General features: G+C 40.2%; 2 protein-coding genes across 4 annotated transcripts in view; one reads left to right on the forward strand and one right to left on the reverse strand.

Moving 5' to 3' along the window:
- The window catches only part of EZR (ezrin), a 37,273-nt gene extending 21,663 nt beyond the window's left edge, over positions 1-15,610 (forward strand). Inside the window, exons 3-13 of one of the 2 annotated variants that reach the window (XM_051801568.1) lie at positions 905-1,000; positions 1,783-2,057; positions 2,898-2,981; positions 3,599-3,745; positions 7,158-7,254; positions 10,159-10,322; positions 11,235-11,365; positions 12,059-12,219; positions 12,481-12,573; positions 13,500-13,751; positions 14,085-15,610. In XM_051801568.1, the coding sequence (XP_051657528.1) occupies positions 905-1,000; positions 1,783-2,057; positions 2,898-2,981; positions 3,599-3,745; positions 7,158-7,254; positions 10,159-10,322; positions 11,235-11,365; positions 12,059-12,219; positions 12,481-12,573; positions 13,500-13,751; positions 14,085-14,249 (1,665 nt within the window). In that variant the 3' untranslated portion in view covers positions 14,250-15,610. The remainder of the gene's footprint in view (positions 1-904; positions 1,001-1,782; positions 2,058-2,897; positions 2,982-3,598; positions 3,746-7,157; positions 7,255-10,158; positions 10,323-11,234; positions 11,366-12,058; positions 12,220-12,480; positions 12,574-13,499; positions 13,752-14,084) is intronic. The other variant, XM_051801570.1, reaches the window with a different exon arrangement.
- An 825-nt stretch (positions 15,611-16,435) lies between these two features.
- Positions 16,436-25,431, reverse strand: part of SYTL3 (synaptotagmin like 3) — a 32,672-nt gene continuing 23,676 nt past the window's right edge. For both annotated transcript variants that reach the window (XM_051801566.1, XM_051801567.1), the window contains 7 exons: positions 23,959-24,137; positions 21,655-21,757; positions 20,248-20,418; positions 19,940-20,039; positions 19,206-19,314; positions 18,126-18,331; positions 16,436-16,782 (listed from right to left, as the gene is read on the reverse strand). In XM_051801566.1, coding sequence (XP_051657526.1) covers positions 16,652-16,782; positions 18,126-18,331; positions 19,206-19,314; positions 19,940-20,039; positions 20,248-20,418; positions 21,655-21,757; positions 23,959-24,137 — 999 coding nt within the window. In that variant the 3' untranslated portion in view covers positions 16,436-16,651. The remainder of the gene's footprint in view (positions 16,783-18,125; positions 18,332-19,205; positions 19,315-19,939; positions 20,040-20,247; positions 20,419-21,654; positions 21,758-23,958; positions 24,138-25,431) is intronic.

A 25,431-nucleotide genomic window follows, 5' to 3' on the forward strand; every position in this document is an offset into this window, starting at 1 on the left:
GAAAATGAATTTTAGTCAAGTAAAAGCTGAAGTATTTTCAGACCCCAGCTCTTTATAAAAAGTTGTGGAAATTGGGGTTTTTTGTTTGTTTGGATTAGTGGGTTTTGTTGTCTTTCTGCTTGTTTTTTTAACATGAACTAATTAGTCTTAACTATCACAACACCGTTTCTTTCAAGTCTGCTTTCAAACCATAGTGTCTCTAACAACACTCTAAATGTGGTGGGTGAAACAGATCCTTGGTTGAGATCTTAGACTTGTTGAAGCACATGTAACTACACGCTCTCAAGTCTGTCACACTTTCCTAACTTGCAAAGTGGTTTTAGAAAGTTCTTGCCTTCCAGTCGGTTCAACTCTCTATGATTTCTACATCACTCTTTGTGGGGCTACTCTGCAAATAACATCAAGGAATGATCCTGATATATCTTTCTGGATTTCAGCTCTGACTAGAGCACAGCTTTACAGATAGATGAGCTGGCAGGCAGCCACTTGTCTATAAGAACAAGCTGTCGAGAGTAGGAGGAGATCAGGGGCTTGTTAGGCTATAACCTCCACTGAGGAAAAGTAACATGTCCAAACAGCACTGTTTTCACTAGTAAGCGTTCCATCCAGTCAATGGATGGTGTTTCTGGATGTTTCAGGATGTGCTGTTTGTCTCACCTGGTTTCCCCAGAATCATCCTCTTCTAGAAACCGGGTGGGATAAATAGCTTACCTATGCCATTGCTGTCATCTACTGTGGCAGCTGTATATCTTTGTCTACAAGGTGAAATTAAGAGATGCCGGATGAGTAGGTTTAGCCTGTTGCCTGCACTCATCACAGGTGATGTGGGACTTGAAAGGATACCTGGACCTCAAGTGAAGTGTTATCTACAATAACTTCTTTTTTTTTTACCTTTCCGTTGCAGGTGGTTAAAACCATAGGTTTGCGAGAGGTGTGGTACTTTGGTCTTCAGTATGTGGACAACAAAGGATTCCAGACTTGGCTGAAGCTTGATAAAAAGGTAACAGACTGCGGGTTGATTGCTGAGCAAAGGTTAAAGCCTATGTGATTCCTGATGTGTTATTGGCTGCAGCTTTATAAACCTTGTACCTGTTGTTGATTCTTCCTTAATTTTCATAACTCTAGGATTATTTTTTAGACATAACTTTGTGATATCCATGAGAATTGTTTGGCATGGTGGAAGTTTGCCCTTTCACTCTGCGTGAATTGTAGAAAGCGTTTTTCAGATATGCAGCAGCAGCTCAATACTGTATTTTGTTGAGTAGAAGCAGCTATGCTTTTTGTGACTGAAGAAACATCTTGGCTAATGATGGCTTTAGGCCCTGCTTGTGCAGGATCAGTTGTTGGACTAATTGGAAAGACAAGTCACTTCAAGGTTGGGCAGTTGTAACAGAGTGCTGACACCTCTGATGTGCTTCTGTTTGTGGACTTGCAGCTCTTATGAGAGTATAAACTGTTTTTCTTGGTGGAGCAGTCAGTGACACATGTTTTAATGTTAGGGGGCTGTTCTTTGTCAAACACATACAGTACTGGATGGGTTTGCCATCTGATAGAGCACAGTAAATCATTCTCCAGTGACCAAGGCTTGTTGTGCAAACAGAATTTTTCTGACATAGTTGAAAAACATAATATAGCCCCCCCCATGTTCTCATACCAATTAAGAAATTCCAGTAATGAGCTGCCAGTCAAGCTCCTCTTAAGGCAAATACGTTTTTCTGTGTAAAAGCAATCTATTCTGTTGTTTACAACTCTGCTCAGTTGTGGTGTCACCTCTGTCCTCAGGTTTCTGCTCAGGAAATTAGAAAGGAGAATCCTCTCCAATTCAAATTCCGTGCCAAGTTCTTCCCAGAGGATGTGTCTGAAGAGCTGATCCAAGACATCACGCAGAAGCTCTTCTTCCTGCAGGTGAAGGAAGGGATTCTCAGCGATGAGATCTACTGTCCTCCTGAAACAGCAGTACTTCTTGGTTCCTATGCTGTGCAGGCCAAATTTGGAGATTATAACAAAGAGGTGCACAAGCCTGGATACCTCAGTTCAGAGCGTCTGATCCCCCAAAGGTGAAGAAGTTGGTTGATGCAGCCTCCCTTTTTTTTCTTTTTCTCATGGGGCTTTTGTTGTTGGGTTTTGGTTTTGGTTGGTTTGTTTGTTTTTTAATTTGAATTCTAGTTAAATACAAGGAGTTTCATTGAAAGCATGTTTGGTGGGTTTTTTAATTGAATTGTATAGATTTGGGTTTTTCTTTATTTTATTTCTATCTGTCATATCAGAGTATGTTTTTGCCTCTCCTTGGGTTGGTTAGAGAGAGGAAGTATACTTTGGTATTCAGCTTTTATTTCCTAAGCATTGCTGTCATGCTGGTAACTGGCCATATGAATATCTCCTCTTTAAGAAAAAAAGCACAGGGTTAGATTAGGAATGTGTTATTCCTGAAGTTGGGTTGCGTGCCCTTGATCTCAATTTACAGTCCTAAAATCTCATATGCAGAAAGCATGTCTTGAGGCTATGCAGTCCGTACCCGCACAAGATCAGTGGATGTTATCAGACCAATCGCTTCTGTTTATGCTTCCTGACAATGCTGCAGGAATGTCTAATTCCAGGAATGGCACTAACTTTCTCTTTGCTTTAGTCCACCGGTGTCTACAGCGTGTATGGGATTTGTTTGCAGTGTTTTGCTTATGCCTCTCATGTCTCTGGTCAGTGAATAGAAAGGCTTTGCAGAGGGTTTTGGTTCATTCTAAATTGCTCTGCTTCACCGAGTACATCTTTGGGCTGAGTTAGGGTCTTCTTTTTGGCTACAATAAGACTCCCACCAGGGTGAGAGTAAGGCTGTGGCAAAGATCAGCATCAATAGATATTACAGAACATCTAACCTTGCTAATATCTGTTTCCTTGTATAGGGTCATGGATCAGCATAAACTCTCCAGAGAGCAGTGGGAAGAACGGATTCAGGTGTGGCATGCTGAACACAGTGGCATGCTCAAGTGAGTGTTTTGTTTTGGTCCTAGGGCTGGTCACTATGTTGCTTGTTGATTACCTTAAGCTTGCAGTTCTACACCATGGTTTTGAAATAGACTCTGAGTTGCCTGTCTGGGCCAACTTCTGGTATGTATTTTCTAGTTCATTGTTGAATTATATGGTAAAATGAAGTAGGACATTTTGTACTGGTGAGAACAGTGTGACTTCCAGGACCTGTGTATATTGTATCAGTGATGACTTTGAGCAGGGAAAAAAAGTAAAGGTGTATGTCAAACCTTAGTCATTGAAGCATTTGCACTGACAGATGGGGAAAGTTCAGATATTATACCTTTCCTACTGATTGTACCATGAGACAAGAATGAATGCTGAGATAGATGAACATTGATAATTTTCTGTCTGGAAATACTGGGGTTTGGTGAAGGGAAGTGTTCTGTGTATGTGTGTTCATAGATGTAATATCCTAACTTCTAAAGTGAATCCCAAATGGTGAACATTCAGTTTTAACTCCTGTGTTTGATGTGGGGGTTTAGGAAAAGTCACCTTTTTCTTCTGAGGGCTTTTTGCTTTGAGATAGTCAGATAAATAAGAAACCAACATTTGCTCTCCTTGCTGTCTGAACCAGAGAGAATGCCATGCTGGAATACCTGAAGATTGCCCAAGACCTGGAGATGTATGGAATCAACTACTTTGAAATCAAGAATAAGAAAGGAACTGACCTTTGGCTGGGGGTTGATGCCTTGGGGCTCAACATCTATGAAAAGGATGATAAGTAAGGCTTTTGTTTTTACCTCTGATCTCCCAGAGAGGGTTGGTATGGGAGCCAAGAAACGTTTTTCATTTACAGGATCAGGGCAAAGTTAAGAATTTGCTTGTGTTCCAGTTTTGGATCAGTAGGTGAAGCCAGGAAATGGGCTTTCACATCATCTGTGCTTTCATGGCTTTCCTGACCTCTGTGGCCTGACCCGCTAATGCTACCTGCCGTATAAAGAGAAATGTCAGTGGTACAAGGCCATCTGCTTAATTGTGCACAGCTGTGGCACTGAATCCTGAACTGAGGAGTTTACCAGGCTTCTCCTTGAGACAGGTCGCCAGGTTTGCCATTAGTGGATACAATATGAGAACCTAGATAGGCCAGCATATCCTGAAGTTAATGATAGATGTGTGTACAACTGCCTGGTTTTGGAAAAGACAGATTATGGGGTGGGCACGAAAGCAAAGCTGGATAACACCCAGAACCCAGGGAGGAGCTAACCTATATAGTTACTGTGAACAAGGAATGAAATGAGGTCTTGCTGTGGTATGCATAGTTTTAATCAGCCCTTCTGGTAAAGGCAGAGCCATTATTAATTGGATAGTAGGTGGGAAATGATAGACTACATCTATAAATAAACATAAGAGGAAGGTGAGAACAGCTGTGTCTAAGCCTGCTAGTCTCTTCTAATACTCCACAACTGAAGGATTGAAGGGGAGCTAAAATACTTATTTTTCAGATGTAACATTGCTGTCTAGACTGTTTTTTCAAATCTCCCATCTCTTATGTTCCGAATCTTTGTTTCATGTCACTAATCTGTAACAGACTATCACTGTAATACAGAAGGGATTTCACTTGTTCTACATCTTTGCCTCCAAAAATCTTTGAATGCAACCCAAACATTAATTGGAACTCGCTGGAGCTTCTGTTAACATGGCAAAAAGAGAGGCAGTCTTTTCTGCAATGTTAATATGTGCTGTCACCCAGAAAACAAGGAGTGTCACTTGAAAGAAAAGTAGTTTCGCTCATGTAATACTTCAGTCTTGAATGACTAGTCTTGCTATGTAACCATGGTCACACAAACAGGTTTTTCAAGCTGGAGAAGCAGACAGAGTGTAGCCATTGACTGTAAAGAGCTATCAAGAGCATTTGCAAAACAAATACAGTGCTGGAATAAACTGCTTATTTCTGCCTGTAACTCTTGCCACTATGTAATTAAGTCTTTCAGCAGATACGGGGACTAGAAAAATTGTAATGTGTAGAGTGCCTCTGGCTTGTATGTGCAAAATTTGGGGACTGGGGACAAAGGTGAAAAAGAAGAGATTTCATTGTTGAAGTTCAACCTGAGGAAAATGAGACTGTGCTGTAGGTGTGTGAGCCTCTATACTGCAGTGTATGTCAGTGTGCCACTTCTAGGTGTATTCAAGCTTTTATTTTTTTTCCCTCTCATTAAAGAAGAGAATTGGCAATAGAACTTACTAATAAGTGAATTATTTTAGTTGTCCATCTTACTGATTATATAGGATTGAAACACTAAAGCTAATGTGATGGAGGCTGGAGTAATTAGTTAATCTTAGTCTAATCGAATCATTTTCTTTACAGTCTTTACTTAATGTTACACACTCACACTGTTGCATAATTTTGCAGTTGAGTTAAAGGTTAGGGAGTGAAAAGTTCTGAAGAGGATGGATTTTATTCTTGATGTTTGAATTTAAATGAAGTAGGGTTTTTTTTATGGTTGGACCCAGCAAAATCTTGCTATGTAATGGCTTTCCATCTCTTTGACAAAGAATGAAATTCCTCCAAAATTGCCAGCTTTTTTTCCTTAACCAATGAGCTCTATAAGAAGGATTCTTACAGAATTTGAATGGTTCACTGTGATGAGACATTTCTCTAAGTGCTAAACATTAAATACATGTGTTTAAATCATTTGCAAGAAATAATTGTGACAGACACACATACATTGGAGGGGTTAGAAGATTGCTTGTTGGTATTATCTTTTATGTAAAACACAATTCTTAATCATTAACAACTGTCTCTAGAGAATATACCCTCCCTTGATAAGAGGCAAATGGAAGAATAATGATGTGATATTAAACATAAAAATGGGAATATTTGGTTGGGGAAATTAGAGGACTTTATTACAGTCAAATACAGAAGTCCTTGTAATATTAGAACTTGCTGCAGAGCTGGTCAGATGTGTAAGGGTGAAGTACTGGAATGGCTCAGAAATATTTGGTCTTATGAAAAACTAGACGCTTTTTATATGCAAGAATCTGAAGAAATTAAGGCAGAGGAAAAAACCTCCAATGATTAGTGAAGCTTTTAGAAATAATTTTAAACTAATAACAGACCTGAACTCCTCAGCAATGAGGAAGAGCTGGGAATCTGAATCTTGTCCTTTGCTTCCTTGGGGTGCTTTTCAATAGGGGAGAGTCACATGATGCAGCTTGTTGAATGACCAGCCAGTAAAGTTCCACTTGGTGACTCATGGGATGGGCTGAAAGAGCAGTTTGTAGAGAAGGAAAGAACAGGGCTCTTTGTTCCTAAGCTTGCCTGTAAATCTAGGGAAGAAGATATCTAAAGGGAGGGTGTCAAGAGGACGGACCCAGGCTCTTCTCAGTAGTGCCAAGCAATAGAACAAGAGGCAATGGGCAGAAACTGATGCACAGGAAATTCCACCTGAATATGAGGAAGAACTTCTTTACTGTGTGGGTGACCAAGCACTGGAACAGATTGCCCAGAGATGTTGTGGAGTCTCCCTCGCTGGAGATATTCAAGAATCATCTGGACACAATCCTGTGCTATGTGCTCTGGGATGACCTAGCTTGAGCAGGGAGGTTGGACCAGATGACCTGCTCTGGTCCCTTCCAGCCTGACCCATTTTATGATTCTGCGAAACAAAAGACATAATTGCTCCTACCAATTGTGCCTGTTCAGCAGTCCAGAAGTGAAGGCTGCATGGAGGTGACTGGTCTAGCTGTAACATAGCAGGGTACGTTTCTCTGTGGGTGCTATAGGGTGTGGGGATCAGCTCAGTTACTTTGGCTTATGCCTGTAATGATGTATGAGAAGCACGTGCTCTGGGAAGCACGGCACATAAAATCTGCATTATGTGAATTTTAGGCCTGGATTTCAAAGAAACAAACTTAAAACAGGTGTTTGATAAAGCTGAGCATGTGGCTTCAGTAGAGTCCGTCATAGTCAAAGGTCAGTAGGGTGGCTGACCAAAATGGGAAGAGACTCAATAAGAGAGGTGACTGGGCTTCTTCTCCTACTCCCTGTGGGGTTCTGGTTCACTTACTGTTCTCTATCTGTTGGGAGAGCTGTGTGAAGCGTTGCATTACACGGCGTCTGTGTGTTAGAAGGAATGTGAGGGGAAAAAAAAGTTTATTGCGTCATCTCTTAAAAATATTTTTCTTTTTTCCAGACTAACTCCAAAGATTGGGTTCCCCTGGAGCGAAATCAGAAACATCTCCTTCAATGACAAGAAGTTTGTTATAAAGCCTATTGACAAGAAGGCACCAGTAAGTATGTCTTGAACAGATTTCTGGATACTGCATATGAACAAATAATACAGCTTCATCTCAAAATAGTCGTTGGAGAGGAGAAAGCTGCAGATATTCTAGATGCAAAATGAGCCTTAGTATTTAGAGTGTATGTAGAGCTGTCTGTTTTTCTGTACAGCATAAGTACAGAAGGGCTTATAGCAATATCCAACATGGAAAAGATAAGGACTTTACAACTGCAGAGTCCTTTTATTTTCTAGCAAACTAGGTAACTTTATGCCTAAATTAGAGATTTTTTGCTAGTTCCATGAGTCCTCTCCCCATTTCTTTCAGTGCATGGAAGCTGGTAGATAACTTTTATTTTTGGCTTTTAATCTGAAGAAAAAAACCCAAAAATGTTCATTAAAAAAAATTACAGAAGTAATTAAAATGCTACTGCAAAACCACATGGATACATATGGCTTCCCATCCATCACTGCTCACTTCCACACTACTGAGTAAAAGCCAGTAAAGGCCCATGGTGTTGTTCACTGACTTTCTTGAATACTAATGTAAATGCCAGGGATATGACTTCTGTGGAGAACTGAAATGTAGCTGCCTGTGAATGTTGCTTTTCAATACTTACAAGTATGTTTTCAGAGTTATTTTAGTGAGGAATTAGAAGCTTACTTTGACCTGTTGAGAACATAACATGGAATAACTGGTATAGGTGGATGTCATTCTGTCAGTCTTGTGAAACTATGTGAATAGTTGAGAAAGATCTCCTCTTGTCTTCTCCCACCCCAGTACTTGATCTTGGTGGGTAAGTGCAGCCCTGAGAAATAATAAGCAGTTAGGCTTTGTCAAAGGAGAATAGCTTATAAATATCTCTAATAGAAAAAACTCCTCCCAATAATTTAAAGGATACTAATGTACAGTGTGCTGCAGGGATTTCTTCCAGATAACAGCCTGAGGGAGTGGAGCTTCTTTCTGTGATGCTGTTAGTGAAAACCAATAAAACTCCACAGAGACAGAAAGTTGATCTGTCAGGCATGCTTTCCTCAATAGAATAGCCTCTGTCCTGTGTTGTACATAATTACAAAATATGGATCACAGCTTTCCACCCACTTCCCAGCAGTAAATCAGACTGAGTTTGAAATGGAGGACTCGCAAGAGTCTGTTACAGAAAGGTGTTAACACTGAAAACTTCAATTACGTTTTCTTCCTCTGTGTTAATTGTCCTTTTCCCTCTGAGTGATGGTATGTTGAAACCTTCACTTGAAAGAAGAATTTATCTGGACACTAATTCTGAGCATTCAGGAAGTTGTCTGGGTCTTTTCATGTGTTTGTGTCTCCTTTTAAAATGGCAGGTGTTATAACTACAGCAGAATACTCAGTCCACCCAAGATGTGGGCTGGAAGCTCCCCTTTAATGTGGAGGATTCTACATGTCTGTGTTTAAATGGACAGTAGTGTAAAGGGTAGAGTCCTGTGGCACCTTGCCCTGCTTAACTAAGCTTTTAAATTTTTAGACTTGCCTGCCCACATACTGCAACACCTTCAGCACGTTGTTTTTCAAATATCGAGATGCAATGCTCCCAGTTTTGTGAGACCTGGGGGAGGCTGGGGATAAGAAAAGAAGGGTATTCTTTTATGTTCTTATTTAAATGTTTTGTCCCTTGGTTATGGCTTAAATGACAAATGCAACCACCATTCACTCCCTCAGTATTTAATTCCATGTAAGTGAGCCTTGCCTCAGGATAGGGCTTGTTCATCACAATGTACACAGACTGTTTGTTTTTAAAATTACTTGTTAGAAGGAGGAGGTCAGATGAATAGCTTACAGGTACAGTTCAGTTAGCAGTATCAGACCTGTATGGCTCAGAATGGCTCTGGCAGAATCTGGTGGGAGAGCACAACACACTTCCCAGACTTCCTCTCCTGCAGTCATTGTGTGCATTAGAGAAGTGCATTGGAGAAAATGAGTCTTTGTTGCCATATTCATCTTAAGTGGTACTTAGGGAGCTTTTAATTGCTTCTAGTGTGTCTTCTATTTTTTCCAAAGATAGCCACAATTGTGCTTCTGAGCTCAGGCAATTAAAAACATGATCACTGCTTCTATGCAAAAGTGTAAAGCCCGTGTGGCCCTTCCCAGTTCCACCTCTTGCTAACAGTGAGGCAATCCATGGGAGAGTGATTCTAAGGAATGGGTACTGGCTTATGGTGGTAATGTGGCAGCTTGCCCACTGCCCTTACCACCATTCACGCAGTACACAAAAAAGCACAAAAATGTTGAGTTTGTTCACTGTGTAAGTTCAGACTTCATTGTAAATGCATGAGGTTGTGGACTCAGTTAAATCATCAGGCAGGTAATGAACTTGGCCCTGTGTATCCCTTTCTTAGCAGATTTTCTTCTGGAAAATCCAGTCTGATTATAACACAGATAATAAGAAATTTGCAGCTGTTCTTCTTGCTGAACCAGAAATTTTAGAGTATCTTGTGCTTTGCTACTGCCTGCAACCTGATATTCCAAATAACCCATATATTTTTAGTTTTGTGCTTTATCTTTCATTCACAAAAATGTGCAAACTGAAAAACTACTCAATGCCAGAAGTCTATGTGTTGCCCAGATGTTTACTTGCCAACCCAGAATCTTCTCCAATATTTAACAATATTCATTTAAAGGAGACTTCATTGAGTTTGGAATTTTCTCTAGAAGATAATTTTTCTAGAAGAATAACTTATCAATTCTATGTAGACTTTAAAAGGAGAATATAAATAATAATTTTTGCAAGAGATGATTTTGACAGTCCCTGCTGCTATATTTAAATAGCCTTGCATGTGTGAATTAGAGTGAAATCAGTGGCAAGGTTTTCTGTCTGCAATTAGCTGGGACAAGAGAAAGCATGCTTATAAAAAAACTACTGTGTTGTCTCTCTTCTAGGACTTTGTGTTTTATGCCCCTCGTCTGAGAATTAACAAGAGGATCTTGCAGCTCTGCATGGGCAACCATGAACTGTATATGCGGCGCAGGAAGCCTGACACCATTGAGGTGCAACAGATGAAAGCCCAGGCCCGGGAAGAGAAGCACCAGAAGCAACTGGAAAGGTGAGCTTGAATACAGGCAGCAGGCATGGAGTGGCAGAAATAAATGACACTGGACTCCCAGGGTCAGCAAGCAGCTGTACCTGCGGGTCAGCGGTCAGTAACAGGGGTTTTGCCTGGGCAAGGCTAAGAGCCATTCCAGGTTCATGAGGCACACACATGGTCCTAGGAGGGGACTCGGGGTGTCCTGCAGTGGGACTGTAAGCATTGCTCTTCTTGTGACCATGCAGGTCTGCTGTCCTGTGCAGTCTCAAGAGCTGCGAAGACATGTGCAAGTAAAGGCACAATGGGCTCTGGTGGTGCCCGCCTAGAGGAGGGTTCTACTGACTCTCGGGTGTTAAAACCTGATTTATGTGCTGGACCATGGGATGGTTGGGAGTAAAGGGGAAACCTTCGTGGGGAGCATATGTGTACAGTGTAAAGAGAGAAGAGGGGACTGGGAGATTTCTTACATGCAAGGAAAAAGCAGTAGCAATTCTACCACTGGCTTCAGGTTGCTTAGGGTACAAGAAATCGTGCTGCTTTTCTCCTGTGTTTGTGGATTGTTTGTCTTCATTCCCTCACTGCTGTTGACGTTTTTACGCCTCCTTCACTTTCCTTACAGCAGAAGTAACAAAGTTAAATCTCCTCTGCTGTGCAGTCCAAGTCCTGCTTTTTCTCTCTGCATCTAGTAGCTATTTGGTGTTCTAAACTTCTGTAGTGGCCAACAAAAATACAATTTAAATGAAATGGGGCATCCAAAACTGAGCAAAAATTCTGAAGTGATAAAGGAACAGCCTATTTCTGTCTCCTGGCTCTTGTTTCATGGTAGCCACTTTCCATTGAGCTGCCTGGAGAGATGCCCAGCCAACTTTCTTGTCTGGTGGTAGCTTGAGTCTGAAAGTGAGCTTCAAACCTGAAATCTGTTTCTAACAGGAAACAACTAGAAGATGAAAAGAGGAGGAGGGAGACAATTGAGAGGGAGAAAGAGCAAATGCTGAGGGAGAAGGAGGAGCTCCTGGTGAGGCTACAGGAGTATGAAGTGAAGACTCAGAAAGCAGAGAAAGGTAAAGTACTTGTCATGGCTGACCAGACTGTGTGTACTGTGCTCCATAGAGGGGTTACATGGATTGCTGCCTATGCCTTGACTAAATCTAGTGACACTGAGATCTCTTAGCAAGGCTTACTAATATCTTCCTGTATGGGTAAATACACACATGTGCACACAGTACTCATAATAATCCAAAGTATTAAAGTAGCATAAAATCTGCAGACTGTATTTGGGAACCAAAGGGCAAGAACTCTGTTTTCCCCAGTTGCCAAGAGGGTTTAAGTAGCAGAGCCTCTTCCAGCAGTGAGCAAGAGTTCAGCCCTCAAGTACTTTTTACTTAATGCCCAGCAGAAAAAAGTGCTTTGGGAACAAGTCTTTCCAATGAAATGGAAGCATTCTGTTTCAATGCATAGATGATTAGATTGGAGACAGCAACATCTGGTCTATTAAGGCCAGCAGAATTTTGTCAGTGTTACAGACTTTTTAGTGCAAACATCTTGCAGAAAATCTAATTATAATGTGCATCTGACTCATCTGAATCCAGTTACTTGGTGTACTATGCAAATAATTACTTTGAGGAGCATGGTGAAGGGAGTATTGCATGCTGAAGTAAAGTGCTATTGTGACTTACTGCAGTTACCTGAGAGACTGTTTGTAGTTCCTTAGCTTTGGCCAGGCTTGTGGACTAACTGTGCTGATCTTTTTCCAGAGCTCTCAGATCAGATCCAAAGAGCCATTCAACTGGAGGAGGAAAGGAGACGAGCCCAGGAGGAAGCAGAACGTTTGGAAGCTGACCGTTTAGCTGCTCTGCAGGCCAAGGAAGAGCTGGAAAGACAAACTATGGACCAGATAAAGAGCCAGGAACAACTGGTAAGACCTAGTCATTTTGAGGATCAGATATGCTACTGTGTCCTTGAGTAAGGTAAAGCCGTCTTGTTCAGGGAAAAACCTAGTGCAGTAAAGTACTAGACCACGTCATAGGATCATTATGGCACTGGTTTCTATCATAAGGAATCGACTTATTTGTTCCTTATTTCTTTATTACAGTTAACAGTGTTTCTTTGTTGTGCTTGGTGGTTGGGTTGGGTTTTTTTTAAGAGTCCTTATCATTCCAGTTTTATTATTAAACAGGCTACAGAGCTTGCAGAGTATACAGCCAAGATTGCACTTCTTGAAGAGGCAAGGAGGCGTAAAGAGAGCGAGGTTGAAGAGTGGCAAATCAGAGTGAGTATCTGCCTTACAAAGTTGCTCTAAAGTTCTGTGCTTGAGCAGAGCACACTGTGGTGCTTAGCTTGGTGTGACTTCTCTACGCATATGGAGACAAACATCTGTACAGCAGTGAAGAAGGGCAAACTTGTGGTGAATGTGCAATATGCCTGCAAAACACCTTTCTTCCAACAAACTGTCAAAATTCAAAATGGAAACCTGTATAAAACCTAAAAATATGATCATCATCTTGGAGCCATGGAGGGGGAGGGGCACATGGATAAATGATGCCTGATGCATGATAAAATGTCTGAAAACATCAGTCAAGAGAAGATTCTGCAAATGCAGCCACACTGCAGGTATCCATTTTGAGGAGTGTGTGCTGTTGTTGGTGGCTTCCTAGTCAGCATAGTTTAGCAACATATGATGTGCTAAAACCAAAGACAAACCACACAAGGTTCAGAGTGCCTGATGCTCCCAGTGCCCTGTAACTAGGGCTATGGGCTGCATGGGAGGGCAAAACCACTGGAGCACTAAGGAAGGTACCTGCCTAGTGCATAACTACATTCAAAATTCCAACTTGGGAATCTGAGTTCTTGCTCTGTAGAACTCTTGTCTCTTCAGCCTACAGCTCTTCAAATGGAGAACAGGATGAAGATAACTAGCTTCCCCCAGAACAGTTTTTCCTAGGCTGTTTTAGTGGAAGAAGATTCTTTGCTTAGATCTCCTGCACATTACACAGTGAACGATAACATACCTAGCAAAAAAAATAAAAAAAGTTCTGTATATGACTAATAGAGTACTGTCAGCTGCAGAGATTTAATTCTCTCTTCCTTGCTTTTCATAGTGGATTGAAAAAACTGGGAAGATAAGCATTTGAGTGTTCATTAAGCTGGTTTAAAGCAAGAAATGCATTTAAAATACTTTTTATTCTTTTCCCGAAGGCCAGGGAAGCCCAGGAGGATCTGGTAAAGACAAAGGAGGAGTTACACCTTGTAATGACTACTCCACCTCCACCTCCACCACCTGTCTATGAGCCAGTGAACTACCATGTCCACGATAACTTGCAAGACGAAGGCTCTGAGTACTCTGCCTACAGTGCAGAGTTCTCCAGTGAGGGGATCAGGAATGACCGCAATGAGGAGAAGCGCATTACTGAAGCAGAGAAGAATGCACGTGTACAGAGTCAGCTGAGGGTAAGATGATGTCTGGGGGAGGCAGAGTAATTGAAACAGTCTTTCCTGGAAAACGTCATTTAACCACTTGGTTATACGCATGGAGTATGATAGTTTCTCTTTGTTTACAGTTCCTGTAGGCAGTTTGAAATAAAGACAAGGTATATAAAGATTACTCTCATTGCTGAAGCTTTGAGGTTGCTTAAATCATCCATAGTGTTTATGGAAAACATATGTTGTATCCATGTCACTGATCTGTCCAGTCATCTGTCAACTGTCAGCTCTCACCAAAGAACTGTCATGAGCTGGAAGCTTCTTACAAATAACCTGTATTCAATGTTCTTCATATTGCAGGCACTGACAGATGAGCTGGCCCAGGCTAGAGATGAAAATAAGAGGACCCAAAACGACATTATCCACTCAGAGAACATGCGACAGGGACGTGACAAGTACAAGACGCTGCGGCAGATCCGGCAAGGCAACACCAAGCAGAGAATCGATGAGTTTGAGGCGATGTAACAATGCTTGTAAGAAGACAGGACTGTGGGAAAGGCAGATCTTAATGCTGTGTTCTTATTTTGGGGTTTTTTTGTTGTGTTGGTTTTTTGGTTTGTTTTTTTTTTTCCTGAGGAGGCATCACTGTATGACACTTAACAAATGTTCTCTAAACCCAGAGGTGTTTAAATCTCCCATTTATCCTGTACCTTCTCTGAAATTTGATATAGTTAAAAACTTATTGTACCACTGATCCTGGGAACTTGCTCATGCCTTTGCTTAGTGCCAAAAGGCCTTATGTCACATCTCTTGTTAAGCAAGACAAATTTTAACAGGCTGTGCTTCTAGTTGAAGATACATGTCCTGTGCAGGTGCTGGATTCATCCTGGTCTAAAAAATAAGCATCTGTGGGTGAATTTTGTGCCATACGTCTTTGTATTATTAGTTACAGTGCGAAGTCCAGCAGTTGAGAAGACAGGTTCTGGAACTCAGGATTTGCAAGCACCTGAGTGTGTACAACCTTGCACATGTGCTTGTACGCCCTGTTTTTCCCTTGGTCTTGATGCCCATGTTCCCCCTCCCCAGCCCACCCCCACACACAAAAGAACTGACAACACCTCAGAACTACTTTGTGTAGAAATTAGGCGTTTTCCGGTTACTGTTCTCAACTGGAGAATTTCTGCAGTGATGGCTCAGAAGTGTGGCATAGGGACACTCATATCCTCTTCACGTAACAAGTAGCAAATACTCTGTTGGAATCCAAATACACTACTGTGTTTGCATTCCAACTTCATTATTGATCAGTTATAGTGTAGTATTTATATATATATATATATATAAAAAATGCAACATGTGGATTGCAGTACTAGTTTAAAGGGAAATAGTTTTGCTCTGTATATTTTGTTACTTTTCAGATTTAATAAGACTTGTGTCTGTAAAAATGCCTGAACAGCACTGTAGTCTGATACAGTGCAGCTGATTATTTACTATAAAGCATTATTTGTAAAGATCATTTTTTTACTTAATGAAAACTGTTATATGTACACATGATCCAGTATATACAATTTTACTGCACCTATTTTTCTAACAAATTTTCTAATTTTTTTAAATGTTTGATTTAAAGTTTCAGACTCCAAAGATGAAGGGACTGCTTGTTTATATCACAGTTGAATTCTCTCTAGTAGAGAGCGTTTCTGTGACCATTCTTTCCCCACTCTCCCCCTTTCCTTGAAAATCTGTTAGAAAGTGAGATACAGTATGTTGTCACCTCTTCTCTTCCATTTACAATATCTATGCTGCATTATACGTGAGTAGAATCTTGTGTGGGGTTTTTTTTATTTGCAGCAGCAAACATCTAAATAAAAGATCTGCAAAGTAACAAAGGATGTGGAGTCAAGTGTTTCTTGTGTGGGGTGTATTCTGTATAAGGTGTACTACTGCTCTTTTAGTTCCTCAGCTTAGCCTGTTAGTCCTTGTGTCTTTAAATCTTAAATCCTTAAAAGCCACACTGACCTATAAAGGAAGAAAGGGCAATACTTGCAGTAACAAAAGTATAACACAGCAGCACTAGTTACAGTTGTATATATGAAGTTTCTGCTGACTGTAACACTACATCCGAGGCAAGGCAAATTGCTGCAGTAGTTTGGCCTAAGCTTGCATTTCCACCAGTACACATGAATAAATGATAAAGTCATTTAGTCAGGAGCTAAATTCTTGTCACATGCTGTACACCCTATGGATCAGACTTGTTAAAGCTGTCTTACAGCGGCAGATAAGAAGGAACTTATTACACCCACACTTAGTCTATCAGCTGTTGTCCCATACTCCTACTGAGGGAGAATTTGTACCTTAACTTTCTAAGCCCTAAGATGCAGCACACATTTGAGAGATGTGGCTACAGGCCAATGCTTTTTAGTGGCATGTGAAATAATAGTGGCAGTGTAGATAATTCTGAAGCAGAGTTATTAGCATCTCCCCTTTGCAGTAAGCAGACAAAGATAAGCTAGTTTTCAGTTCTGTGTATAAAACATTAACCTGAGAGTGAAAGCACATAACTTTCCTCCTGTAACAGTTATTTTCTCTGAGAAGTATTCCTAGCTGTGACTAAACAATGAGAGCTTGGCTATGCCCAGAAATGGAAAACTGCATATTTTCTGGCTACTGTTGCTTTGTCAACATAATGCATCTCAAACTGAGACTGTAACTCCTCAAGAAACAATATTAACCTTATACTCCAGCTAGAAACACAAGTTAAAGCCTTTACTTTTTAAGAAATAAAACATTCAGAATGTCACACACTTTCAAATACATAAGTCTATTCCCCAAAAGCCAGAGTGGATTCATTTGCATCATACTTTCCCCAGACCTGAAGTCTGGGGAAGTCTAAAATATCACAAATGGGGAAGGAAAAGTTGTGTGATAATTTCTCATGATTTAAAGTTTTCCTTATTTGAATGCAGTACAAGTGTAAAGTCCATCCACATGTTTGGGTTGCAGAGCACTTCTTGCCATTGGAGCACTGACTGAGAAACAAGGTCTGTAGAGCCAAGCAGTTCCTCTGCAAGAAAGCAAAAGGAAAGGTCAGTTATTTTTCACTAAGCCTTACCCAGCTTCAGGCCCACTTGGACTGGTTAACAAAATAACCTGTTCACCCACTTCTACAGTAATTTCAGCTCCTAAGGCACTAATTGCAATAAATTGTATTTATACTTTTGAAGTATTACTTACATCCTGTAAACTAGGATTTCTCTCTGAAGATCTCCGCTTGCAGCAAATAAAAAGTTTTTGGTTATATGACTAGAAGCAGAGGAGCAAGTGTGTGCACTATTAATAGCTGAATGATACAAAATCTCCTGCTTCAGTTCATCTCCAGTACCTTCAGTGCATTACTAAGCTTAGGGCTTGAATCACTTACAAGCAGGTAGCCCCTGCTCTAGCAGAAAGGAAAATGCTGGGTCAGATAATCAGAAAAAGTTCATGAGGAAGCCTGCAAAACATTGACTTATCACTAGTGATAATACTCCTCTAAAGTGCATACTGATACCCAAACAACATGACAGCCTCAATCTTTTTTGAACCTGTCATCTCAAATACTGAAACCACAGCACTTACTCTCAGGGAGGATGGGGCTAGGAGACTCTGTTGGTCAGCCCTCAAGTGATAAGGGTTGGACTTGATGATCTCAGAGGTCCCTTCCAACCCAGCTGTTTCTATGATCCTGTGATTCTATGATAATGCTTCCCTGCTCAACTACCAGGGAAACAGGGCCTATTTAGCAAGCAGAGGGTTTTTCAGATGTTTCTCAAACATTTCTCAGCCTTCAGAAAGAAAGTTTGCTCTTATGTTAGAACAGAGCCCAAAACTCACGCATGCAATAGCCCCTTCTGAGCAAGTTTCACCTTCTGTATTTCATTGATTGGATTGATTTGTGGATGTAAAATGATAATCAGAAACATAAGCAAGGTTGGAGTCTACTAGATCATTAGTTCTTGTGCTTTCTTTTGATGAGAAATCATTTAAAATTAGCCAATTCATAAAAAACAGTTAAGGGAATAAGTCTCTAAAAATACAGAGAGCTTTGGGTGGAGTTAGAGCCAGGCCGTTTCTGTGCTTGTCTTGGCATGGCTCTGACCTCAAAAGTTACCATGTTAACAAATAGCTTTCCTGAAAATTTCCACTGAAAACCTTGAGCTTCCCCACAGACCTAACTAAAGCATATGCATCAGTTCTTGCTGGATCAAAGCCCAAGACTGCAAGTTGCTTATGACAGAGGCTGGGACTGCATGCATAGGCACATGATAGCAGGCAATAAATAGCATAGTATAATTATTGTTGTTTAGGATGTAAACTAAAAGACCTTTTCCCCAAATTACCTTCAACTTTTAGTGGTAAAGTACTTACTTGTACCGAGCTTGGCTCCTCCTAGGAATCGATCACTTGAGCTGAAAGTTGACTTGTCCCAGACAGTCAAGTGTAGACATGATTGCTGTAGCTGAGCTGGGGTCACACCATCGAAGACAAACAAGTGTTTCCACTGAGGATAGGCTTCTTTCTTCAGGACAGGAGACTTCTGCCTTACCTCTGCTTGGTTTGGAAGGATAAGACAACTTTCCCAAAAAAATAAGAGTTCAGCAAAGTTACTGATTTCTCAACAAGAAAACAGAGCATTTGCAATAATCAGCTAAGGCTCTTTGTTTTACCTTAAAGAGCAAAAAAGTTTAGCTTAAGTACAAGATAGAACATGGTGCTAGTGTGTTTATTTTGGGATTTGCACCTTCTCCTGCTTGTCATCAATGTGAATGCAAGTAGGTTCTTCTGGTCTGCTTTAACTTTGCAGTCACTGACTACTGAAGGAGTCTTTACTCCACGTGCTGTTAGTCAACACTGCCTAAAACCTGTCTTTCAGTAGCTAAAATGCTCACCCATTTCACCAAAGATAGGTGCCACAGCAGGTAAAATAGTGTTATGAGATGTAAGTTTACCCCAGTATCATATTCTAATGGCATCTGATGCCTGACAACAGGAAAGTAAAATGATCCCACATACAAGCTACTCAGCATACTGAAGAAAAATTCAGTCCCTTCTCTTTCAAAATGTCTGGAATGAAGAGGATAAAAGTTTTCAATGTATCCCAAGCTTTACTTAATTCTGCAAAAGCTGAAACTAGGAATGACGATACTGTATTTGTTTGCAAATTTTTTTCCTCTCCTAATATCTAAAAGCACATACTTAAGCTAGTGAACTCTAAATTTTAATGACATCATTAAATTCTAAATTTCAAGACCAAGAGGGCAGGTGGGACCTGTCACCACTCTGCAAACTGCTGCTGTTCTGCAGGCACTCAAATGAAGCCATTACAAGGAAGTCTAAGTGTAGACGATGGCAGTTTCAAATGCAGTCTGCTGATGAAAACATGTTAATACATACATTTGCATGGAACACGTGACATTTCCTATTTGTAGTGTTAGGTCTCATACATACCCTTTAACAAAGGAGTTCAACACTCCAGCAGGTCTCAGCATGGGCAAGTTTTTAGCCCCAAATATCATAACCTGAAGCTGGCAGTTGGGAACTCCTTGGTCTTTGTTTCCTGAAAAAGGGAGCCCTTATCACATGAAATGCCCAGTCAGTTCAGCTCATAGCTTAAGATGCTGCTATAAGTAGGGGAATGCCTAAGTGGTACTACTCAGATAAGGAGTCATAAGGCTGTACTAGGAATATTTGAAAGATTTTAACATGTTTGTACAGTGTATGATTCACACAAAGAAAACCAAGCAATGAGTAGCAGGCTGCTTTGTGATTTCTGTCCCAAAGATAAAGCTTTCTGCTGTGTTTGTGAAATGTCAACACAGGACGGTACCCACAGAAACATTTCTCTGGAACAGTCAGAAGCAGGAGAAACAGCCAAACCCACAGTGTGATACTGCTCCTCTCACAGCTCTAGGTACATAGCAGAGACCCCAATACACAGGCCTGCACAGGGAGGAAGAATTGAAGAAAGCAAGCTGATAACTTTGGGGTCATTTGGAAAAGAAAAAATTAATACACCAAAAAGCACCATTTGCTGTAGCTGTTAAAAATCCCATACAGGAATATTACATGGACACATTGCCAGTCCTTCATCGATCTCAATTCTTTTCTAGCCAAGGGATTCACAGAATCATAGAACCATTTACACTGGAAAAGACCTCTATGAATGCTAAAACATTTTATACCTTCAAACTGGAAATTTTTATACTGGGCTGGTACCAAGAGTCTTGCAGACAAGAGGAGTTCACCGCTGTACTGGGTAAGATCATCTTCAGGCTTTTCAAGCTTAAGAAAGGGACACACAGAAGTTTGCATTACTGCAATCATTCTCTTACACATCTTTGTCAGAGCTTATTTGTGTTTGTGACACATCTTACTAATGGGCTGGATTGACAGCATTTTTCCCTCAATGATCTCAGAAGGATGATCTTTTTCATAGCCTTTACAGCATCTTGCTCTCAAAATAAAAATAAGAACAAAAACTAAGAATCACCTTGGGTTTGAGTTGATACCAGTCAAATAACTGCATTGAGTCCTCTTCAAAATTCCATGCTGCCAGTGGAATCACTACTTCCCCCAAAAACACCCTGTATTTGAGTGCTCCCGCATGCCACACAGAGATCTGAAGTTGCCGACTTCGCAGCTGGGAGTATTCAATCTTGTACTAGAAAGATAAACAGCATTTACAGAGCAATACACAGGATGAATGCAGCCCACGTTCATGACCTGCTTACAGGAAGCCCAGGCACAGCATGGCTGAAGGCAGATATGAACCATGATGTCTGCGTATGCTTTGCAATCTGCATATTACCCCACAATTTAAATGCTAAATAATGCTCATTCAAATATATATCAACATTCCAGGAATACCTTGACCTGCCTTGCTAAAGATTTTGATTATTAATTCAGAACTTTAAATAATTCTTGACCATTTTTGCTGGGTTAGGTGTTTTTTTTTTCATTTGTTTGGTTTTTTGGTTTGTTTGTTTCTTTTTTTGGTTTGGTTTGGGTTTTGTTGGGGGTTGGGGTTTTTTTTTATATTTCTGTTTACGCTCCCAGCAGAATTTGTCTGCTCTGGAGGCCAGTTCAAGATTAAGACATCTAATGACGGTGCTGAAACTCCCATCCTGTTCAGTGGACATCTACTTAATGCAGTCAGTCAGCAGGGGCAAGGAAGTAACTCAGGTGATCACTAATTAAAGCCTTGATCCACTCCCCAGACATAGTTAGAGCCCTTTGAGACATTGTTGGGTATCTAATATACCACATGGTATACGGTATGTGGGTATCTAATATACCCACATGAGAGTGGCAAACATGATACCCAGCCCATAGGTGACCTGCACTGAAAGCTGAAGGCAATGGAGAGGCAAGGAAATCGCTATCCATATTTAGGCTGTTGAATCAGAAGCTGGGTGTAGGCTCTGTGGCTAATCACCCTGAACCACCCTGGGCTCCAGTGATTCCCAGGAGCACTTGCAATTCCCTCTAAATGCAGGTGCCTTAACTTGCAGCTGAATCCCACCAAGCTGGATCTCAGTGGCATGATGTAGTTCACCTGTAATAGTGCTATGCACTTTTGACCATTTTCACTGAATTCAGTTCCTGAACGTACAAAACCCCATGTCTATGGAAGACACTTTGCTTTTGCAAAGGTAACTCAGAACAACACTGGTATTCATTAAAAGTGCTCTCTTGGACAAAGGCAGACTCTTCTAATGGTTTGCCATTTACTGTTGCAACTCCAAAAGCATTTTCTCTTATTTGGACTGAAAAAACCATAATTTTTAAAATTATTATTGTTAGCGACTCCTAAATTTGCCCTATCAGGTCGATTCAGAACTTGCAGGATTGTACCATAGAAAAGCACACTTAGCAGCAACACAGTTGCAAACGGTACCTTCAAAGTCTCATTGAACTCTGGATCCACTGTGCTCTTTTTGACAGCTGTCTTTCGCTTACTCCAAGGAGATTTATCAGGAAGTAAATAAACCTTAACATACCTTATCGAGAGAGAGAAAGATACATTGAAAATGATCAGAAGGGGCAGGGAGAAAACAATTAGATGAGAGGAGTTTTTCTTATTTCTTAAACAATTTTATTGACTTTGTAAGTTTCCATCAACAAAACGGCAAAATGTGATTTATATCTTTTCTCAGTAAAAGCAGATAGACTATAAGGAACCCTGTGTATCATTCTGCTAATGTGATTCAATTCTATTGTAACTCAGAAAGGATTAGGATCTGAACAGGAATCTTCTGGTTTTGTACTCTTGGCCTCTGATAAAATAGCCCCTAAAGAAATCACCTTCCAGGTTTAGTGACAGTTTTATGATGAAAACAAACAGCATATTATGTGCTCAAAGAAAAAAAAACCCTCAATCAACTTTAGGATCACTGCTGCTTGTTCATAAAGAAAATATCTTGTCTTCACAACACCGGGTACCATGTAGCAAAAAAGGTGTTATCACATAAATAATACATAATAATTCATAAGTCTTAAAAATGCTAATTGTTCTAATAGCCACTAGAATGAAAATGGGAGATTGTCCAAAAGTTGTCAAAATTGTCCTAACATTGATTCAAGGAAAACCAGTAAAAAAAGTTTCTGGAAGCTGAGTTGCACCAAAATCCAGCAGTAATGATTCCTACCCAAAGTTTCTCATGTCTAGGTCAAGTGAACACTAATACCTAAATATTCTCCTTGCTATCAGTTCAGTGGGCTGTAATTGGGTTATGGCTTCAAAACTTAAGAGTTTTAGCCATAGAGAGTGCTCACAGCTTGTCAGGGAAAGGAGTGATTGTTTACTTAATACTAAATATTTTTAAACTGTATTTGTTGTATATATTTCACATATTATGATTTAAACCAATTCTAAAACAGCCTTTTGATTAACTTGCTGGGTAAATAAAAATCAGCTGTACCTCATATCATAGCTGCAAAACTTACACATTTTCCCTATTTTTTCTGAACTTATCCATAGATAAAACTACTTTCTAAAATACACAAGTCCTAGAAGTTTTAACCTCTTTTTCTATGACCTCAAATCAATTTAATTAAAATGTAGCCAGTCAGACTTCAAACCAGCAAGTAAGCTAAGTAACTCAACAGGTTTTAAACATCAGTTAAAAGTCTGCTTTTCAGCAAGCATGTTAAGAGAGTTATACTATAATTTTTCTGTTGGCTTGGAAACCAACAGAAATATATAAATATGTGCCAATAGAGAACATAATGTTTACTACACAACACTTCCCACATTGCCTTTCAGCCTTCCTGTAATTGTTTGCCTGGCTTAATTACCAAGGGACTTAAAGAACCTTGACCCACTTCTGAAGTGCTCCCAAACTGTCCTGCTCCACAAGCTGCTGTTCCAGCAAGGCACTGCTCATCACCAAGCTTGTCTTCATGACTATTCTCTGCAAGATGCACAAAAGCCCTCGACCTTCTGGGTGAAGGTGACTGCAAGTCCTCAGTTCCAACATGGTCACTCAAATGCTCAAACACGGCGTGACAGCAGGGACAAGAACAGGTAGTTAGGTATTCTACCTGTTGATTTTCTATCGGTGGTTGCTGCGTGGTCAGAGAGCATTGTTAAGCAATAAAGAGATAAATCACCAAGGCTTAACTGTCCAGCAAAAATTTCTATGGCATATTTTATCTACAGAAGTAAATATTTCTTCTTCTTACAATGATACGTAATTATTAAGCAGCCTTAGACTTTAAGATCCATTGCAGCATCTGAAATTTCTACTCTTATTACAGAAGATAAAAGCACCCAAGTAGTATAGCAATCACCCAGTGAGCCACAGTGAGTCAGCAGACATATTAGGAACAGGTCATCTCATGTTTCAGCCACTTACATATTAATTTTCTGGGCACAACTTAAGAACTAAAATCTGAACAGCTATTCTTGAGGTCCAAAGGTACTCATCAGCAACATAGATACCCAACTGCCTGCTCACAAGAAGGGAGAGGGACAATTCCTAGCAGAAAATTGTAAGAATGGAATAAGCATTGGTATGAAACATATTTGTCTTGCAGTGTGTATATGTACAAAGGGCTGGTACGTATGTTGGAGGTTCTGAAAGTGCCAATATGGCATACCATCATATATCAATCCATTTCAATCACAACATGCGTAAGTATCTCAAAAAAACCAGAATATTTTCCTTATGTTTTCTCTCCTCCTCTGCAAAATACTTACGGGTTACACTTTTTCTTCTTCTCTTCTCCATAAGCCAGGTTCTTGCATCCCTTGATGCAAATTTCCAAGATGTAAGCTCTGAAGATGTATCTTAAGGCAAACTCTATTTCTCCTGTGACATTAGCTTTGCCAAAATTGCCAGATTCAGTGCAAGTGCTGTTAAGACTAAACAAGCTTCCCTAAGAAAAGACAAACATTTGGGAAAATGAGTGTCAGATCAAACAGGGCAAAACATTTATTTCCTTTAATAGTCAGTATCTTTATAGACATTACTGTAAAGCTACTGCAAATCACAAAATGTAAGGTAACCTGTATAAAACATTCCACTGCTTCCATAACAGCCCTGAAAATTATGACTGTAATTGCAATAACAACTGCTTTGCCCTGTTCTAGGGTAAAGCTCTCTAGGTTAGGAAATTGCTTTGTTAAGTAACTTCTAGATCTAGAAATTGTCTTAGAATAAAACTGCTATGTCGCTTCCCATAAGAAAATTGGGTAAGTGAAAGGGATTGAAAAAAAACTCTGAAATCTAAGAAAGTACAAAACATTGAATTAGACTCCTTTTAGTACATAGCACACAGTAGAGTACACCACTGAGACATTAGTTTCTGTCCTGTATTAAAGGAAACATAAGTGGCCTGCACATTCCATAAATACTTTACAAGATGCCTCAATTCCACATAAAAATTGCGCACTTTGTACTGCAGACCAGTAGGATTCAGGAAAGATTAAAATAGGAAGACTTCCTGTTGTTGTATTCTGGTGCAAAGAGAAGGTGTCTCCTAGTTCACCTTGTTCTCCTTTCAATCTACTTTCACCTTTGGGGCAAAGGTTTGGATGCTGTCCATCCACATATACAAAAACCACTTGCATCCAGCACTACAGAAGCCATGACAGGGCAAAGAAGGAAGAGACTATAATGCTTTCTGTGGCCCAGCCCAGACATGTAACTTTATGGTGCTACGTAGCCTTCACTGTAACAACGTATCAACTAAAAATGGTTTGGTCTCCATTCATTTATAATGATATTCTTTAAGGTGAGCCCTAGGAATTTTTTACATCACATTTGTCACGAAGACTCAATTGTTGTTGTGATTAGTCTCACAGCAACATTGCCCTAGATTGCTAAGATATCTGTGTTAGATCACTCCTCCCTCTGAAAATAAACACCAACCCACACAGGACTGGTTAACCAAGGAGTTCTGAATTGCACAACCCAGCAGCTAAGATTGCAGAGTAGTGTTTATAAGATCATATCTCTCTTCCATGTAGATACTTTTCTTCATTTGTGCAGCATGCCAAATACTCAATTCACACCAACAGATCCATTAGATTAAAGCACCTATCTACTCTATCTTATAAACTCTAAGTAACACACATACAAGACAAAAGAAGAGCCAAGTGCTTGCTGAGGAAGTCAAAAGAACTTCAGGACTTTTTTGACCTGATGCTTGTTGCATGTAATCTTGCTCC

The sequence above is a fragment of the Manacus candei genome, unplaced genomic scaffold, assembly GCF_025592945.1.
Source record: "Manacus candei isolate 608988 ecotype Guabito, Panama unplaced genomic scaffold, ASM2559294v1 h1tg000052l, whole genome shotgun sequence".
Taxonomy (NCBI): Eukaryota; Metazoa; Chordata; class Aves; order Passeriformes; family Pipridae; genus Manacus; species Manacus candei.